General features: G+C 43.3%; 1 protein-coding gene across 1 annotated transcript in view; it reads right to left on the bottom strand.

Annotated features, from left to right (window-relative positions):
- Nucleotides 1-3,431: 3,431 nt before the first annotated feature.
- DCPS (decapping enzyme, scavenger) overlaps nt 3,432-14,159 on the bottom strand; it is a 103,407-nt gene continuing 92,679 nt past the window's right edge. Inside the window, exons 5-6 of the mRNA XM_006874574.1 lie at nt 6,045-6,155; nt 3,432-3,698 (exon numbers count right to left, since the gene is read on the bottom strand). Coding sequence (XP_006874636.1) covers nt 3,432-3,698; nt 6,045-6,155 — 378 coding nt within the window. The remainder of the gene's footprint in view (nt 3,699-6,044; nt 6,156-14,159) is intronic.

Raw genomic sequence — 14,159 nt, 5'->3', positions numbered from 1 at the left:
ATGAGGCTTTCTGCTCCCGTAAAGATTTACAGCCTCGGAAACGCTGTACAGGGTCGCTATGAGTCAGAACTGACTCCATGGTACATCACCACAACCACCACAGCTATTTCTCCTCATTTTGAGTTGTGTCCCATAAGCAAATTAAGGTCCTGAAGGCTTTACTCCATTTGTGCCATCATGGTCATCTTGACTTTGAGGATGCAGTTTTTCCCCAGTCGTATTTTGAGGGTGTTCCAGCCTGAGGGGCTCATCTTCCATCACTGTATTTGACAATATTCTGGTGCTATTCACCATGTTTCAACATTCAATATTCTGGTGCTGACAGTGTTCTACTGGTATTCATTAGATTTTCAGTGGTTAAACATTCAGAAGTTGTCCACCTCTCCTTCTTCCTAGTCTGGCTTATCTGGAAGTTCAGCTGAAACTTATCCACAATGGATGTACCCTGCTGGTATTTAAAATACCGGTGACATAGCTTCCAGCATCACAGCAACATGCAAACTATTCCAGTATGACAAACTGACAGACAAGTGTTGGCAGATGCAATGGCAGCTACAAAACTATTTTAAAGGTCTCTCTGGAGCAGTATCCCCTCTACTCCTCTCTCCCAATTTTAGTTATCTTGACAGTTCAGAAGAGTTCTGCTCTGTGTATAGTAGTCTCTGGGGGCTGCTGTAACAAAGCATCACAAAGTTTGAGTGGAAAATAGAAATTAATTTTCTTACAGTACTGGAGGCTGTAGTCTAAATTCAGAGTCAGCAGAACCATGTCCTCTGTGCAGCCTCTAGGGAAGGATCCTTACTTGCCTCTCCTAGTTTCTGACATTCCTTGGTTTGCAACAGCGTAACTCTCACGTTTTTGTCTCTCTGTTCCTCTATTATAAGGAAACCACTCATGTAGGATTAGGACCCACTGTATATTGGCTTAACTCATACCATCTTCAAAGACCCCGTTCCAAACAAGGCCACATTCACTGGTAAGGGGGTTAGGACTTCAATATATATTTTGGGGGAGCATAATTCAACCCACAAGATCTCACCAGGTTATGTTTCTACTCTCTGAAAAAGGCAGTCCCTCTCTGAGCACTGGCAGATGTTTTCACTGAGAATTATCCTATTTCCTTCTGCTGGAGTCTCCAGGAGACACACACACATCAAGCACCTGGAGGGAGTGGGAGTGGATGTGCACTCCGGGTACCTGGCTCCTCTTCAAGTTCATTACCCTTTGAGCCTCATATGTACTGGCAGTACATAGGTGGGTCACAATGCCCAGTACTTCTGAGATGCCAAACACATACTTACCATGTCTTTATAGGTTAATAAACTTGTACACGTATGGTTATGAGTCAGGCTGCTAACCTCAAGGCCAGCTACCAGTGGTTCTGTGGGAGAAAGATGAGGTTTTCTACTCCCATAAAGATTCACAGCCTTGGAAACCCTATACAAGGTGGCTATGAGTCAGAACTGACTCCATGGCACACCACCACCACCACCACCACATGTATGATGGGGCTTTAAGAAGTTCATGGGGAGATTCTATTTCTCACATAATTTTTGAAGACCCCTTGTATTATTTTTAATCTTTTAACTGTAGTTTGCCTGCCTTCCCTGTAAGATTGTGAATGCCCTGAAGGTAGAAGTCTTGGTTTAGTGTCTGTCTCTGTACCTGTAACACCTACTCAACTGTCTGGGTCATGAGTCAATCAGTATAGCAGAGTCTGAGACAAAGCAACAGTGTAACACTTGGTACTGAAGCATCATTTCATAAGATCCTTATTTCAAAAAAGGAAGTAGCCTCAGGATGATTTGTGTCTTGTTCAATGTCCTGGGGTGAATATCATCAGTTCTAGGAAGGGCAGATTTTTGCTGTTTTTTGACATTTTCCCAGTATCTAGGGCACTGCCTAAGGAGCTCTGTAACGTAGTGGTTACGAATCGGGCTGCGAGCCACAAGGTCAGCAGTTCAAAACTACCAGCTGTTCTGCGGGAGAAAGATGAGGCTTTCTGCTCAGCCTCGGAAACCCTGTACAGGGTCGATGAGTTGGAACCGACTCCATGGCACACAACAACAACAACAACAAGGGCACTGCCTTGCCCAAGAGAAGAGCTCAATAAACATTTGAACGGAACTAGAACATGAATCCAGGTCTCTCCAGGGAATGTTGAGAAAAGCCAACCTTGTCTATGCTTTCCTCCTGTCATTGAAGCAAAACCTAACATCCTCCCTTCCTTGAGTTTCCTGAGCAAGGAAAAAACCTTGACTCAATAGCAAATACCAGCCCCTTCTCTGCCAGCATGTTGTATTTGTCCTTTATTATCAAAAGAATTCAAACCAGTCGCCATGGACTCTGACTCATGGTGATCCATGTGTGTCAGAGGAGAGAACTGCTCTGTAGGGTTTTCAATAGCTGGTCTTTGGGGAAGTAGATCACCATGTTTTCTGTCAAGGTACCCTTAAGTAGACTCCACATGTTTATTTCTTTGTCCTCACATGCAACCTATGAGTCCCTGCTCTGTTGAGGATCACCTCTTACTGGTTCCCTAACAGGCCGGCCATCAGTGTCTGAAGTTCCCTTCCTGGGCCTTATTACACCTTGAGGCTGAGCCCGCTCAGAGCTTTTGTATCCAACTACAACCATATCATTTTGCCCTTGTTGACACAGTATTTTGTACTTGATCTCCCGGCTGCTTCATGCAAGTTTGTTTTGTCTTTCTGCCTAGATAATGAACTCAAGGACAGGGATTCAGTGACCAAAAATCAGAGGCACAGGCAGGCAGCCTGAGCTTGCATCATTTGATTCTTATTAAAACCCTCCCACTTCCAGACATCAGCCCTCCATCCTTGTCAACAAGTTTATCGAAAGGGCTGACTCACAAGGGAGCACGTATAATCTTGGACAGATGCAGGACAGGGAACGTGTCAGTCAAAAAACTCTGTATAAAAATAATCCAAAGCTTTCCTTTTGGTAGTTTTGGGGAACTCCCGGAAACATGATGCTAGGAAACCACTTGGAAGGTCCAGAAAATGGGAAGAAGGAAGAGAGAGAGGTGTGGTAGCAGAAAAGGAAGGAAAGCAAACAAGAAGAGGCATATTCGGACAAAGGACCAGGAAGTCAGCAAAGGATGGTGTGAGCACAGGGATTCCGAGAATGCCTCTGGAACTGTCTCAGGGCAGCTAGCACACATCAGCCAAACATTCCAAGACTCTCCTCACTTCTTGACAAGGCCTCAGCCACTGGTTCCGCCCACTCCACTTGCTTCCCTGAAATAACCAGTCCACATCTAATGATCCAATGCTTTATTCACATACTAGGAATAAGTCAGTACAAAATACATTTTAAAAAATCATTAAGTTATACAAATGCCTCTTCTCTCCCCTGACCCCACCCCAGTCCCCACATATCTGTGCTCTCCTGAAAATTCCTAAGTCAACTTAACTCTTCTGGGCCTCCTGCCACAACTGGAGCAAGGGGTCATCGGTCCTGAGGGCAAAGGTTAGAGTGCGATGTTGATAGTGCTTTGGGTCACATTCTAGGTTTTCAATCACTTCTGCTAGTAGATGTGCCCGTTCCACCCCAGAGCCAGGGGCCTCAAAGCCCAGGGCCGTGAAGTGCACATGCAGGTGGTAATAGGAGGGTAGGTAGTGCAGGTACACGCGCAGGCGGTCCCCCTTCACCTGGTAGTGCTGCAGGATGGCTTCCTAATGAGACGGGAGGGAAGGAAAAGGATCACTGTGTTGCAGTGTGCAATAGCAGACACTCCCAGCTAGAACCCGCCCATGTCTTAATCCCAGACTCGCCAGGAACCAGAGTTCTTAGGTGACAAAGTAGTTTAGTGTTCAACTACTAGTAAAAGATTGGCAGTTTGAATTTGCCTAGAGACAGTTCAGAAGACAAGCCTAGTGGCGTGCTTCTGAAAGACTTAGCACTGAAAATCCTATGGAGCAGTTCTATCCTGCACACATGGGGCCTCCATGAACTGGAATCGACTTCACAGCAACTAGCAACAACAACAGCAGAGAGCTGCCCAGCTTCGGGCATCTAGTCCATCACACTACGCTCTGTCCACAGTTTGTTTTGGGCCCTTGTCTTCTACTTGAGGAAAGCCGCAAATGCAGATGACAGCAGCAGAGGTGAGACTGTTCCCCCACAGGGGAGGGGCTGTGGCCTGGATCTTAGCTCCTCACTCCAACTTAGTAAATATGTACTCCCTTGAATAGCTGTGGTTGCAAATGCAGGAAGTCCTAGTGTGGACGAAGCGGATGATCTTCCCTGGATGGACTTTACAAACCATTGATCCCTCTAGCATAGAACATGGTGGAGCTTGGAAACACTGGAGACGGGGATGGGGCTTCACAGTGAAGGTGAAAGAAGGACGGAAGAGGGCAGTGGGAAGGGCATGTCCAGGCAGACCTAAACAAACCAGAGGACACTGACTCATGGGGACCCACTGTGTTTCAGAGTAGAACTGTACTCCATAGGGTTTTCAATGTTTTTGGAAGTAGATAATCAGGTCTTTCTTCTGAGACACCTCTTGGCAGATTCAAATCTCCAACCTTTTGATTAGCAGTGAGCATGTTAATTGTCTGCATCATCCAGGGACTCCCAGACAGACCTAGAGAAGGGATAACTGAGAGGAAAGCTTTTACTTTGGCCTTGGCTCCCTGTGATTTCTACTGTCAGCAAATCCCTGAGGCCAGGAGTAAAGAGAGAGATGAGAGGCTCAGGGAGCCAAGAATTCATTCAGAGCTCACCACAAGACTTTGTGCTACAGGGTGAGGATGCCTGAGCTGCCAAGTATCAGAGTGCTGGCCTAATATCTCCCCAAGGGAGGGACAATGCTCTCTGCCAACCTTGGTATCCAGAGACTGTGTCATGATTTAAAAAAAAAAAAAGTCACATCAAAAAAGACAAAGGCAGCTCAAGACAGTGATGTGGGTGGGCAGGAGGGGACGTACAGCTGCAAGGAGGAGAGAAGACAGATGAGACACAGGCCCAGGGTGGAAGTTGGGAGCAGAGATTCACAGAAAGCAAAGGCCAGCCAACATCTTTCTCCAGGCCTACATTAAAGCCTTGGAAAAGCAGCTGTGAAATGACGGGCACAGCACCCTCTTGGATGAGCATCCCTGTAACCCTTGGTCCAGGACACTCCAGGAGACAGCACCTGTAAAAGTTTCAGAGTGGAAAAAGGCTGACAACCAGACTTCTAGGGGCTAGAAGGGATACTGATACAGATACTGGGGTCTGAAGGGGAAAGTGACTTGTCCAAGGTTAGGGGTAATGTTAAAATCTCTGAACAAAGACTGCAACCCAAGATTCTGGACTCTCTTCTACCCGTCCCCACTCCGGGCCTCCTTTGATTTCTTTTTCCATATTTTTCAGAATCAATAAGTCTTTATTCATGTTATGTATCCCAGGGAAAAGGAGAGGAAGGCAAAAGTATTAGCATGTGTTACAAAATTATAGAAGGGAAAGGAAATACTCAGTATATCAAAAGCAACCATTAATACACCCCCAGGAATGGACTCATCAAAGTCCAATAGGGCTCAGCCTCCTGCAGTTCAGGAATGATGTGAAGGGATCAGGGAAGATCAATTCAAAATTTCACATAAAACTTTGGTTTCTAGCAGTAAACATGGAATTACAGTAATCTGTCTCCTATTAAACAATCTTGTGACCACTCTGACATAAGTTTCATGCACCTGTATAAAACTGCCTACGTGACTTGGAAATACATTCATCTTCCCTTTCTTGGTCTCCCACCCCAACTTTCTATGAGGAAGCTCAGGGCTCCTTTCACTTCCTCTGATTTCACTCAATTCAAAAAGCACCCAGAGAGAAAACAACCCAGAACTCCAGGTGTTCTAGATCTCTGGCCTCAGTCTGGAAGAGGAGCTAAGATAGCACACATAACACAGCAGGCACAGTGTGGCAGTCACGAGAGGGATCGGGACTCTGTGGGGTAAGAATATAAAGAAGGGCAACAACACTGTCAGCCTCAGGGAGGAGATCAGGGCTTTGGATGAGAGGAGACCAAGGCGACTCACCTGACCCTCCTGGAGGATGTTCCTCAGCAGTGGCAGGTGCTCTGGAGTGAGATCCCGCAGTGACTTGATGCCACGGCGGTGGCAGATGGCAATCAGGTACAGGTCATCGAGCTATAAAGAGACAGTAGGTGACAGCAGAGGGAAGACCAGGCTCAGCAGGCCAAAGGGGATAGAGTTCACAGAGGCCAGCAACTGTAGGAAGAGCTCAGAGCTGTAGTACCAAGCACATGATGCCCAGCGGCAGTACTGATCCAGGCAGTGTGGGCACCCTTGAACATCACTTCCGTCTATTCTTCCTGCTCAAGGCTGCATATGGTGGATATCTGTAGAATGTGCACTTACTAAACCGGTAGAGTGGGACAAGGAGGTTCAAGAGCAAGCCAAGGACAACTCTTTTAAAGAGTTGTCCAATGGCATGTAAATAAGAAACATGCTACAAGCTACAAAGTGATAAAAGTGCAAGTGAAGTAGAGAAAGGAGAAGGCAAGCTGCTTAGAGGAGAAAGCAGGGGATCTGGGTTTAGAGAAAGGGCATGAAAGGGCACATAGAGGGAGCAGTGAAAGTAAAGGCTCAGGAGCAAGTAAACACATGGTATGGGTATGGATTGTGTTTTGATCCCCCAAAGTATGTGTTGGAATCCTAGCTCTTGTACCTGTGCATGCAACCGTATTTTTATAAGTAAATAATATGCACCTTCTATTTTTTTTTTTGGCTAACCATAACCCCTGCCTGCAGGTATTTTTGTAAATGTGCAATGCTAATTAAAAAAAAATAAACATGGAAAAAAAAGAAAAGAAAGCAAAGCAGCATAGGGTACATATGAAAATGGTGGGTGGGTGGGAAGAGGGCAGCTGGGAAAACCACTGTAGAGGTGTGTGCTATTTGTATAAAAATCCAGGAATCCTGTTTAGTAACAAGACTCTATTTGTAATATTAGTGAGGAAATGGTGATTAACTTCACATGGGTCTTTTATCCGCAGTCTTTGGAGTCCTGGTGTGGAGCTATGGGTTAATGCACTGGGATGCAAAGTCGGTTTGAACCACAATGTCAGCAGTTCAAGCTCATCTGCCACTCCTTGTAAATTCTACACAGAGTCGCTATGAGTCAGAACTGACTCGACGGCACTTAACAACAGCCATAGTCTTTATATTGTTGTTATCTGCCATTGAGTTGGTTCCAACTCATAGTAACCCTGTACAGAGTTTCCTAGGAACAGCTGGTGAGCCTGAACCACCAGCCTTACAGTTCAAACCGGCCTTGTGGCCTAGTGTATTATCCTAAGTGTCACTTTATAACTCCCAACAAATGACTGGGTGGGACCATGCAGATTGGTGTATGTCCCCCTTTCTTGAAAGGTCTAGGTAAGAGAGGGTTGGAGAAGATGCTGATAGGACTATCTAATTTAGTTGTGAGTGTTAGTAGGGTTAACTGTGATTCTGAAAACCAGGAACTTTAACATGGGGATTGGTTAATTTTGCCATTCCACTGATGTATAAAATGAGCTAACTCAGAAACTGGGGAGATCTCAACTACCATAAAGAAAGAAGAACCCGCACTGTTCACAGTAACAAAAAGATGGAGACAGCCAAAATACCCATCAATGGAAGAATGGTTAACAAACTTTGGTACATCCACACAATGGAATACATTACAACGCTGAGAATAATGATGAATCTGCAGAATACCTCAAACATGATGAACCTGGAGGACTGTGTGTTGGGTGAAATTGTTGTTGTTGCTGCCAAGTGCTATAGAGTTGGTTCCAACTCATAAAGACCCTGCATAGGTTTTCAGAGGAGAGGCTGGTGAGCGTGAACCACGGACCTTGAGGTTCATATCAACCTTGCAGTCCAGCACATTAAGCCGCAGTGCCACATCAGGACTGCACAAAAGGTCAAATATTGTATGAGACCAATCTTGTTAAAATCCAAGAAAAGGTTTTCATGGTAAAAGAAACATTTTTTTTGGTAGTTAACAGGGGTGGGAGAGAAGGGAGAGTAATTTACTGGCTAGAGAGTGGACACATGTTAACTTGAATGCTAGGAAGGGCAATATACAAGAAGGGGAAGGACAACATACAAGAAGACGGAAGTTGGCAGAAGAATGATGAAGACAGGTGATGACAAAGAGAGGTATGCAATGCATGCAGGAGATTGTAATCATTGCAATGAACCGAAGTAAGATAGGATGAATGTAAAGCTAATGTTCTCCCATGTAAACTATCACATAACTCACAATAAAAACTTAAAGAAAAAAAAGAGAGGTATGCAAGGGCTACAGGGGACAGAGGTAAATAGAGAGAGATACATAAGCTAGGAGCAACAGTGTTCTGTGGATAGAGATATGGACAGAGACACAGGCTGAATGAGTGTGGGAGAAAAAGTGGGGAGTTGCCAGGAGCCAGCCCTGATAAATTTATTTCAAGGTTTTTTTCTGAAGGGGGGTGCGCACGTCGGCAATAAGAAATACATGGAGTCAGTAAGTCATAATGAATTAAAAAATCTTATTACATGCTTTATTCTTCTCTCATTCTTTACTGTCCTGCTCATTCTTTACTCCCCTGCTCTCCTGCTCTTCTCTTCTGCTTCTTTTCTCCCTTCCCCTGCTCCTGCTTACATTCCCCTCCTGCTTTTTAAATCCCCTTCCATTTCTTTATTCCCTCCTCTCTTGCTTTCCCTCTCTAATCTTCTTCTTACATGCTTTATTATCCTTCCACTTATTCCTTCTTTTTCTCCTTTATTCTCCTTCTCCCCTCCTGCTACATTTCTTCTTACACTCGGTTCTTATTCTCTACATTACTCTTTTCACTCTTTTTCCTTCTACATTACTTCTTACACTACTCCTTCTTACCTCCTCCTACATTACTTCTTTACCTTCTTCTTCCTTCTCTTCCCTATTCTTCTCTACATTACTTCTTCTTCCTCTTACTTCCCCTATTCTATCATATAACCCCCTTATATACCATTACAAAAAACATTGCTTTCATAGTAATCAACGTCTTCAAAATACAATCTATTCTGAGGCACATTCTTCATGGTTCACGACTCTTAGATTTACAAAAGACATGAAAAGTTACAGACATCAAGGCATACTGAGACATCTTGGTGCCTTGAAACCTTTTAGTTAAACATTTGTTCCTACATAAATCTATTCTTTTCTCTGAGAAGCAAGTTAACCTTCACATATGTTTCTTAACCTTTATCTATTGAGTCTTGTTAATTTTAGTTGTTAGGTGCAATTAACTCTCCCTTAACTTCTTCCATACACTATCTGTTTATAGCCTACAAAAATATCACTTATCAGAACATTTAAAAAACTGAGGCTATGAAAAACAACTTCTCTATTACTGATCAACTTCTTATTTATGTAACTGTAGATTCTCATAGCCCTTATTTATAGTCTAATTGTTTTTAGGAATTCTTGTACCCACAGCCCTTATTTATGGCCTAGTTGCTTTTAGGGATTCTTTATTGCCTTAAACTAAGGCTACAAGGAAGAATGTTTACAATCACTAAACCTAAGCTGGTAGTAATTCAATTGACAAATCCTGTCTCCTAGCAGTCTTAAGAACATTTTAATATAAGTATTAAAACTACCTATGATTATAAGTAATGTAAAATGTAGTTAATATATGGCTTCTAACTTTTAATAAAAATATACTAAAATGTAGGAGAGTCAAAATCCAAAGTAAAAGAATACTAATAAAATCATGAATAAATCAGAGAATGATTCAAAAGGAAAAAAAAAAAATAACTAGGGGCCTGCACATAGAATATTATCTTCCCTTGTAGCTTTGCTATCCAAGGAAAATAATTCATTGTTGCTCTGCAAAAACAATGCGCAGGTTTCCCCGTGTCTCATTTATTTATTTTAATTCCTCGATTAATATATCTCAATTTATTCATTTTAATTCCTTAATTATTATGGCTCTTGCCAGGGAGTATATACACAAGTATATAAAGTTGAAACAGGAATTTTTGATCAAAGAGGATATTTTTACCTTTACTGTGAACACAACTTTGAATGTAGTAGAGCATACAGTGGGCAAAATTAAGAAAATTCCTTAGACATGAAATATTTTAAGGTATGAGGTGCTTGGTCTGAGGACTCAGGACCATAGTCACAGGGGACACCATAGTCAATTGTCACAACATAGGCTACAAAGACAAGGTTCTACATCCTACTTTAATGAGTACCATCTGAGATCTTAAAGGCTCATGAGCAGCCACCTAAGGTGCAGCTATTGGTCTCTCCACATGCAGAAGAATGAAGAGTGAGGAGAATTGAAGATGCTTAGAATCAATTAGCCCAATGGACTAGTGGAATATGCGAACATCATTTTCCACGACTCTGAGACCAGAAGAACTAGATGGTACCTGGCAACAAGAGCTAATTGCTCTGAACGGGATCATATTAGAAGGTCCCAGATAGAGTGGAAGAAAATGTGGAACAAAACTTAAAACTTTTTATTTTTAAAAAAGATGTACTGGTTAGAAGGAGACTGGAGGAACCAGAGACTATGGTCTTCACCACCCTTCAGTTCTGGAAAGAAACTCATCATTGTGGCCCATTTTCAGCCAAGCAGTAGATATGTATATTGTTGTTGTTGTTAAGTGAGTTGGTTCTGACTCACAGAGACCCAGTCTAGGATTTCCAAGGAGAGGCTGGTGAGTTTGAACCACTGAACTTGTGGTTCCAGAACCACACCAGGACTCCAGATATGTATATGTTGTTGTTGTTAAGTGCCGTCAAGTCAGTTCTGACCCATAGTGACCCTGTGTACGGTTTTCAAGGAGCAGCTGGTGAGCTTGTGCTGACGACCTTGTGGTTCAAACGACTTTGCAGTCTGACACATTAACCCACAGCGCCACACCTGGACTTCAGATATGTATATAGGGGAGACAATAACACTAGTAAGGTATGTTCACTAAAGAACTGTCAATCACTCAAAATCAAAAGGACAATTTTTACCTAAGGATAAAGTTGAGAAGGGACAGGAAGGTGAGTGAAGTGGAAAACAGAGAGGAAGTGGGAAAACTGTTATTACATGGAGGGGATTGCAATCACTAAGATGAAACAAAGTATGATTTATTGAATGAAAAACTGATGACCTTCTCTATAAACCTTCACTCAATTCACAGCAGAAGCTTAAAAAAAAAAAAAAAAGAGTGAAGTCCGTCCACTGGACCCCAAGATTCCTGTGTGCTGAACCTCCCTAGTCCAGGAGAGAGTGCTATGACAGGAGTGGCAACAGCAGAATCAAGAGCCAAAGCATGAGACAGAGCAGTGGGCTCCCCAGTTCACAGTGTGAGGAAAGCTGAGTTTCTGGGCAGGAGGCTTGCTTGCGGTGTGGGGTGCCTCCAGGCATTTAATTGGGGTAGCTAAGTTTGCTGATTCTAGGAGATAGAGCTGAGTGCCTCCAGGCTGAGTGGTGTACTTTTGGGTCATTTATCAGAAGTGCTAAAAGAGCTTTGTGATATAGCCCAAGTAGGGCAAGGAGCTCTGGTAAGAGCGTAGTGGTTACGAATTGAGCTGCGAACCACAAGGTCAGGAGTTCGAAACTACCAGCGGTTCCGCAGGAGAAAGAGGAGGCTTTCTGCTACAGTAAAGATTTATAGCCTCGGAAACCCTGTACAGGGTTGCTCTGAGTCAGAACTGACTCCTCGGCACATACAACATGGCAGGAGCCAAGGGGCCAAATGGCTAAGACTCCAAGGACCAGAAAGAGGCTTGCCTATGGGCAAGGCTGGGGAAGAGCCCATGTCTTTAGCATTTCTGATCCTGAATTGTAACCTATTAAGTTCCCCAATGAGCTCCATAATTGTGAATATTGTCTATGAGTTCTGTATGGTCACTGTTTTAACAGATCATGAACCCAGCAGAGAAATGGTGTCTTGGGAGGGATGGCTGATGCTACAATTGGTAAGGAAAGTTTGAGGGTGGAGGCAAGTCTGACCTTGGCCTCAGAAGAATTGGCCTTGGGCTGATGTTGAGTTTGATTCTCTTTTCCCTTGTGAAGTCAGAGGAGGTCATGCTATTCTTATAGAAAGCATATTACTATAGGTGTGTTCTAAACCTAATTGCTTCTGTGTTACAAAAGGAACAGGTCTTACACAGGGGCTATCTGAGAATCATGTAAAGACAAGGGACCAAGGAATTCCTGAAACTACCAACAAGGAAGGAATCTACATGACCCAAACCCTGATTTGGACTTTTGGCAGCCTGAACTGTGAGAAAATAAATTTCTGTTCTTTATAGTCACCCACTTTTGGTATTTCTGCTAGAGCAGCATTAGGCAGTATGTAAAGGGGAAAACAAGCAACTTGAGTGTCTAGAGTTAAGGCTTGTGACCATACTGAGGGGATTGAGAATGAAAAGGAAGCTGGAATCAGCTCAACAATAAGCATACCAGGACACTTAACCCATCTCTCTCTCTCTTCCCCAATTTCAGTGGGTTCACAGGTCACCCGCCCTTTTATCTGTCCTTCCTGAAAACAGAACCTGGCTGAAAACCTGGAAGTCACAATACTGCAAAGAACTACAGTCAACAAGCTAGTGTACCAGAGAGCAAATAAGCTCTTCCTCAGGCCAAAAGACACCTCTTCCCGATTCCGCCCCAGCCTTGTCTGGGTTGTAGTGTCCATGTGCAAGGCAGGCAGTCCAGGGACAGTCTGGGAGACTCCAGCAGCACTCTGCCCACAGCCCAAAAACTTCTGCCATGGGGGAAGGCCCAGACAACTGAGATGCTTGATTCCTCATGGAGATAATTTGGGGACCCTGAGTCATCCAACCAAATCCAGGTTCTCTGATTAAAAAACTGATGAGAATGATGAGATTTTCCATATGACTTTCCGATGTCCAAGAAAATTTACTCTCGCTATGTAAAGTCGAAGGAGAAGCTTGGAAATACAATCAGGACTTGCACTTGAGGAATGCGTGCGCGCACGCAGACTGTGAATGGGAGAGTGTGTTTTCAGCTGTTCTATGTGTCATTGTCATAGGACTCCCAAACAATAGCATTTGTTTCAGATGATGCCTGCTGACAAATCCCAAATATGACATTAATCACACCTCTGAGACACTTTTTCCTGTCTATAACCTTGCAAGAAAATAAGTTAAAATATACGTACAGAAAAATGTAAGTAGGCCTGTATATATACACACACACACATGCTCATGAAGATCAAAGACTATGTAGCCTTTGGTATGTATTGCACCTCACTATAAAGAAAACAAGAATCCTCACCACTGGACCAGTAAATAACATCATGATCAATGGGGAAAAAATTGAAGTTGTCAAAGACTTCATTTTGCCTGGATCCACTACAACATTCATGCTAGCAGTAGTTAAGAAATCAAATGACATACTGCATTAGGCAAATCTGCTGCACAAGACCTCTTTAAAATGTTCAATCAATAGCAACGAGGTCAGTCTGAGGACTAAGATGCACCTGACCCAAGTCATGGTATTTTCAATAGCCTCATATGCTTGTGAAATTTGGACAATGAATAAGGAAGGCTGTAGGAGGATTGATGCATTTGAGTCATGGTGGTGGAGAAGAATACTGAAAACACCATGAACTGCCAGAAGAACAAACAGATCTGTGTTAAAAACAAGCGCAGTCAGATGCTCCTTAGAAGTTAGGATGGTGAGACTTTGTCTCTTATACTTTGGACATATTATCAGGAGGGACCAGTAACCAGAGAAGGATATCATGCTTGGTCAAGTGAAGGGTCAATAAAGAAAATCAATGAGATGGATTGTTACAGTGAGCTCAAGAGTGCTAACAATTGTGAGGATGGTCCAGGATTGGCCAGTATTTCGTTCTGTTATGCATACGGTTGCTATGAGTCAGAGCTGACTTGAAAACACCTAACAACAACAACATATGCTATGCATACAATACACAAAGACTACCTCTGGGAGGGGAATGGAGGAATGTGGATAAGGGACTTACTGTTCACTGTACACACTTTCTGTCATTGTCATTTTTATCATGTATATGTATGAACTCAGAGGAGTACTAGTGTGGCACTGCAGGATAACCACTGGACTACTAACCACAATTAGTTGGAATTGACTTGATGGCAGTTAACAACATGTATTAACTAGA

This window comes from Chrysochloris asiatica, unplaced genomic scaffold (assembly GCF_000296735.1).
Source record: "Chrysochloris asiatica unplaced genomic scaffold, ChrAsi1.0 scaffold00287, whole genome shotgun sequence".
Lineage (NCBI taxonomy): Eukaryota > Metazoa > Chordata > Mammalia > Afrosoricida > Chrysochloridae > Chrysochloris > Chrysochloris asiatica.
Note: the sequence above shows the minus strand (reverse complement) of the source record. Positions and strands in the feature narration are given on the sequence as shown.